General features: G+C 40.7%; 1 protein-coding gene across 1 annotated transcript in view; it reads left to right on the forward strand.

Annotated features, from left to right (window-relative positions):
* The window catches only part of LRCH1 (leucine rich repeats and calponin homology domain containing 1), a 169176-nt gene extending 163367 nt beyond the window's left edge, over nt 1-5809 (forward strand). Inside the window, exon 19 of the mRNA XM_069467684.1 lies at nt 3268-5809. Within this exon, the coding sequence (XP_069323785.1) occupies nt 3268-3378 (111 nt within the window). The 3' untranslated portion in view covers nt 3379-5809. The remainder of the gene's footprint in view (nt 1-3267) is intronic.
* The last annotated feature ends 424 nt before the right edge of the window (nt 5810-6233 follow it).

Below are 6233 nucleotides of genomic sequence, written 5' to 3' on the forward strand. Positions count from 1 at the left end.
CCTCAAAGTCTCCTTGCACCCCCTCTTCCTGTGCTAAAATAACCAGAACTGCGATGCTTATATAAGGCTTCTCTTTTCCTATGCTAGTCTCCTTACGTACCTCCAACCCCAGCAGACGGCACCTCCGGGCTCCTTCAGGGGTCTGGATGAAGCGAAAGGCAGGAAGAATGCAAGGGGTACCTTTTTATGTCTTCTGTTTACTCCTCATCACTAGCTGCAAAGGTGGGAGGAAGAATCTCAGCCATGCATCTGGCTTAGGAGCGCCGAGGCCCGGAAGGTGAAAAATGCTGGTTGGAAAAATAAGGGCCTGGGAAAGAGAGTAACCGTAACCCAACTCAATCTGTGAAGTGGTCAAATGTCCTGTTGGTGGGAGGCAGAGGCCTCGATACTGTCCCATTCCTGTCTCTCTGAAGCCCCCAGCCATTCTCTCCTGTGCCCTCCAGCTTAGAACCCTGGAGACCCCTGGAACCCTGCTCATTCATGCACGGACAGTCCCTCCCTGTGGGGGAAGGGCCGCTCTCCCATCATCCCGCCAAAGTCGGGACAGGACACCTTGCCCCATAAAAGCCATGTTGTACGTAGAGATTGGGCTCAGTGGAAATATTAGTACTAGAGTTTCGGCACATTCAGGACTAAACATAAGTAAGCACTGAAGCTGAGAAGCACAGAGTCCGTCGGGCTCCACGGCCTGGGCAAACCCGTCATTTGAAAATTTCTATCTACATTTCTTGCCCATTGTTTTAGTGCTCTCTTAGTGTTTTCCTTACTGCTTTTGTTGAGTTTATGTCATATAAAACCCTTTGTGATTTGATGCAAATACTTTTTTGCCGTTTGTTGTTTACCTTCTCATTCGAGTTTTTTTTTTTTTTGACACATGGAAGCGTTAAGTATTTAAGCAATCATTTTGATCTTTCCTTTGTGATTTTTTAATACTGCTTTTTTTAGCTTAGAGAATTCTTCCCCATCCATTTGTCAGAGACAATATTAAATATTCACCTTCATTTTCCTGGGAGGAGTGTTTTGGGGTTTTTTTTTCCTTAACATTTAACTCTTTAATGCGTTTGGGATTGATTTTAGCATATGGTATTAAGTGAACACCTACTTTCTCCAAGTAGTGCCAGCAGCAGGAGCTGAGCTGTACTTAGCAGCCACTGATAATGTCCTGCCAAGCCAGATGTTGACCTGGGTGTTGCAGGAGCCCTAAGAATGAAGAAGACACCTCCCTGCCCCTATGGGGACCCTCCTTAGCAAAGCAATGCCAGATTCAGGTGACTTCACAAGCAGATGGTGCCAGAAAAGGCCAGACGCTGATGTCTGGCTGCAGATGGCCTTCACTGTCCCACAAAAGGAGGCACCATCCCTAGCAGCCTGGCTACAGCTCGGACAGAACCTCCCATTCTTTCTCAGGTTGACATAAACTTGCATGCTCACCTGATATGCCATTGACAAGATGGTGCGATTTTGATACATAGCAGTGACATGAAATCATGGTTAAAAGTGGTGCTGTTTTATTTTGACATGGGCCATTGCCTCAGGCCTGGGTCAAAGGCTGAGAGTCTCTGAATTTACCACAAGTTAGGGAGGGGGGGACAGGTGGGAGACAGTAAAGTGGTGAGAGAGTGTAGGACCCCCTGGCATTGGAGACAGTGGAGCAAGTTACTGGCGATGTCACGGCATGTCCTTTGAAGATCTTTTTCAGTGCACAGTGCCTGTGTCTGTGCTAACTTATGGAGAGTCCTACACTGGGGCGGCAGAGGGATCTGGGTCCTCAAGCACACTCTGCCTGATTCTTCTGCTAAAGGCTGACTGCCCCAGGGCTTGACACAGATCCCATTTAAACTCTCCTTAAAAACATCACTATTCCACCTTAAAAAAGAAAAAGAAAAAAAAAAAAAACCCTGTCATTTGCAACAACATGGGTAAACCTAGAAGACGTTTTGTTGAGTGAAATAAGCCAGGCACTGAGAGACAAATAATGATCAATCTCACTAATATGTGACAAATCTAATATTTGGAATCTAAGTTGAATTCTCTGCTTTCTGGGCCAACAACAAAAAAGCCAAATTCACAAAAACAAAGAGTAGAATGGTGGATACTGAGGCTGGGTGGGGAGGTCAGGGGGGATGGGGAGAGATGGGGAGAGGTTGGTCAAAGGATACAGAATCTCACTTAGGAGGAATAAGTACAGGAGATCTATCGTACAACATGGTGACCGTATTTAATAATAATGTATATGTGAAAATGGCTAAAAGTAGATTTTAAGTGTTCTCACCACAAAAAAAATAAGTATTCAAGGTAAGAGATATGTTAATTAGCTTGATTTAGCCATTCCACAATGTATACTTTTATCAAAATACCATGTTGTACAACCATAAATAAATATAATTTTTCTTGTCAATTAAATAAAGAAAGAAAAGAAAAAAGAACAGTGGGCTGTGGAGAACACACTATCCTTAGGTAGAGAAGATGGGGTATTTGCTGTGGGGTCTTTTCCCAGCCAGGGAAACACACCCCGGAAGGAGATTGCTTTGTATGGTATCAGACCAGGGCCAAATAACAAAGGTGCAAAATTATTTCATGTTCTTTTGCAAACTGTCATGTGGAGCATGAAAGGTTCCACATACAAGAAGTGACTTGCATTTATTATTTTTCTTGAGCAGTATTTCCCAAGAGCAAAAATGCAACATGAGCCAGGAGCAGGACTCTTGTGTCTTTGACAGTTTTATGAAGGTCTTAAAAGGGAGGCTATTGAGGGATCTAGTTAAAATTAAAGAAAGGACAGTCTGTCAACATGCCTGTACCCCAGAGATCACAGGAACTAAAATGAATTAAATCAAGGTCTATGGTCAGTAGAACAGTGTGTGGTCAGTATAAATGAATATTTGAGTTCCTTTGAAATGTGTTAGAGGTTATTTGCAATTTTGCTTTATCAGAATAGAAGCTGTTATATTTTTGATGTGTGTTTTTCAGCCAACTCTATGGAGCTCAGTTAGTGTAAAAGTTTAATATTTAGATCTAGTGCAGATTTCAGGGTGATTAGGAGGCTTTCTGAAACAATTCTCACATGTGAAAAACTATTTCGTTCTCTGCAAACACAGCAAAGGTCTCTGCAATGGGTTGAAAGTCAGGGAAGGAGCATAGACCAAGGTGATCAAACAGGCATATTATAGAGAGTACTCAGCTTAAACTCCACCCAGGATGTAGCAGGACTTTACAATAAAGAGTCTGATCATCTAAAAATTGATGTTTTGTTCTTCTTCCTTTTAGGAAAAACTGTGTCTACCCCATCACATCCTTGAAGAGAAAGGCTTGGTCAAAGTGGGCATTACGGTTCAAGCGTTACTAGATGTCACCGTAATGAAGACTCTATTCACATGAAACAACCCCCCACCCTGGCTCCTTTGGGTGGGCTCAGACTCTTCTCCCCCCAGGGATCCTGAACTCCGCTCCCTGTTCAACCCTCTCCCACCCACTGCCTGTTGGTTCCCTGACTCCAATTGCATTGAAAAGGTTTTCAGCCTAAGGGAGGATTTTCTACCTTTCAGAGCTGACCCGGATGTTAAGACTTGACAGGTATTTATCTTGGAACCGGTGAGGGAGCTGGGGAGTCGGAACTGAACAGCACATCAATGCCTTTTACAGCCTCCTTCATCCCTTCTATGCTCACCGACTGCCATTACCAACGCCAAGCACAACCGTTTTGCAGCAAGACGCCATTTGTTTTATTAAAACCAAACTCATCACGTGTTTAGTGGGGGGAGGGGGACACAATCAGGTTTTTCACCACCAAATTTTTCAAGAAGTTTCTTGAGACCATTGCCTTTTAAAAAGCTATTTTCGACATACAAAATATTTATATAAATATTATTTATTAGTGAGTTGTTATTCATCCTTTGGATGCAAATTGTAAATTAGGAAACTATTTTATTACTGCTTTTTTGTGGTTAAACACTTTATTTTAATATTATACATACTGAGTTATTTTCTATCCTCTTCGGTGTGCAGTAGTTCTAGGTCTTGGTAATCATGTTTTCTGGTGTATATGATTCAAAAAAAAATTAAGCAAAAACAGGTGCTTCTGTGATAAAACTGTTTTCTGGGGAGGCTTTCTTTACACTTTGGTTTGTGGAACATTGGTCTTATTTATATTTCTGCATTCCATCCAGTTTCCTACATTCCAGCAGCCCTACTGTCCCCCAATACAATGAACTGAAATCAAGGGAGCACCCCAAAGTTACTTGTAAATAGCTGTGATGGGGAAAAAAAAAAAGACATATTAAACTTGAAGATAAAATGTGAACAATTATTTTTTTGGATTCATACTTCTTTTGCTATGCACAAAACATTCACATTTTAACACGAAGAAGTAACAAGTGTTATTAGCATCATGTGTCTTGAAGTATAATTTTGCACTGTAACTTGGGTTACATTCAAGAGAGCCTAGCACCAAAGGTAGATAATGAGGAAATGGTATAGGAAAGTGGAGATGATAAAAAGTTTATTGTTTAACCAAAAAGTTTTTTAAGGGAAGCTTCGAGGGAGTGATCAAAAGTTACTTAAGGCACATAGGCCCTGGATCAGGAAACCAGCACTTCTTACAACTGCCAGTTTTAAAAGAGGAAATGATTCTGAGATGTGCTCATTTTATTTCAGTGTAGTTGATGGTTTTCAAAGGAGTCTGTAAAATATCCTGCAAGATTCACAGTCTCTGGTGTGAAACCTCAGAAGTGAGTCATCAGTGAGCCCAGGGGCAGCTCCATGCACCACCAAGGCGGGCTAAGGAGAAGGTAAAGTAAGTGGAGTTTGTGAGGCTAAGTGGCCAAGGAAGGAGTAAGTGCAAACACAATAGGAGTAGCGAAGAACCAGTGAAGAAAGGAACCCGTGTGGGTCTGAGAGCTTCACAGCAGGCTTCACACAACATGACAGCCTACTTTAGGCAGTTTCATGCATGCACACTCAGGCTGCAGTTACAGATATCACGGGAATTAATCTTTCAAAGTCTTTTGAATGCTGACTACACTTTCACCTCTGCGAAAAGCCATTAGAAATTTTTAGAGCAGCAGCATACACAATTTATAAGACAAATTTAGAGGTGAACACCAAAAAAAGACAATGGGGGAGGACGTCGTGCATTCAACACAGACCAACGTGAACCAGTGCAAAGGCTGCCCTCTGCTCTAGGGAAGAGGGAGGGCTTTCTGAAAATGGAAATTTGGATTGGCAGCTAGCAGTTATTTCCAATCAAATGTACTGTGCACTTTAACTTAACTTAAAATATATTTTAATATTTTTCTGTACTGCACAAATACCTGTTTTGTCAAATAGCCTAATGATGTAAAGAAGAAAGACATTTTGAACAAAGAGCGTATACAGCTTAAGCAACATTCGAAAGTTGATTATATAAATAGGAATTTAGACTGCTGCACCCTCACGGGCATTCAGAATGCAGGGTCCTGAAATATTTTTTTACATGTATATATATGGCAACGTGAAGCTCTGTAATCATTGTTTTGAGAGATTTTTTTTTTCAAAATTATTTCTTTTGAAATTAATTTTTATTATTTTCCTGAAGTTGGCTGTATAATATAAATGGCTTCCGTATTTTGTAAAGTGGCTTTTTTTTTCTTTTAAATGCAATCCTTTTATGGCTAAGATGGCTAAGACGTCTTTAAGATCCTTGTACACTGTTTATCTGTGCAATAAAATGTGCATGACAAGCTGACAGTACGATAAGTGGACAGAATGTATATAGTGCAAATATCCTTCTTTTTATTATTTAACAGCCATTAAAACTTTGGATTTGTACAAACCACCTTCTGATTGACTTGTCTGATGCAAAGGTTGACTCTGGACACACAAAAAATTGTGGGGTGTCATTCCTGAAACAGTTTGTAGCAATCATTTCATGTGAATATACATATGCACATATGTATATATGTATGTGTAAACTCTGGAGAAGGAAGTACAATAATGCATTACTTAATGGCAGGGATATGTTCTGAGAAATGCGTTGTTAGGTGATTTTGTCGTGTGCAAACATCACAGAGACCTTACACAGACCTAAATGGTATAGCCTACTACACACCTAAGCTAAATGGTACCGTAGGCAATTGTAACAGAATGGTGTTTCTGTATCTAAACATAGAAAAGATACAGTGGAAATATGGTATTAAAATCTTATGGGACCAGTATCATATATGTGGTTTGTCATTGATCAAAACTTTGTTATGCAG

This window comes from Eulemur rufifrons, chromosome 4 (assembly GCF_041146395.1).
Source record: "Eulemur rufifrons isolate Redbay chromosome 4, OSU_ERuf_1, whole genome shotgun sequence".
NCBI lineage: Eukaryota > Metazoa > Chordata > Mammalia > Primates > Lemuridae > Eulemur > Eulemur rufifrons.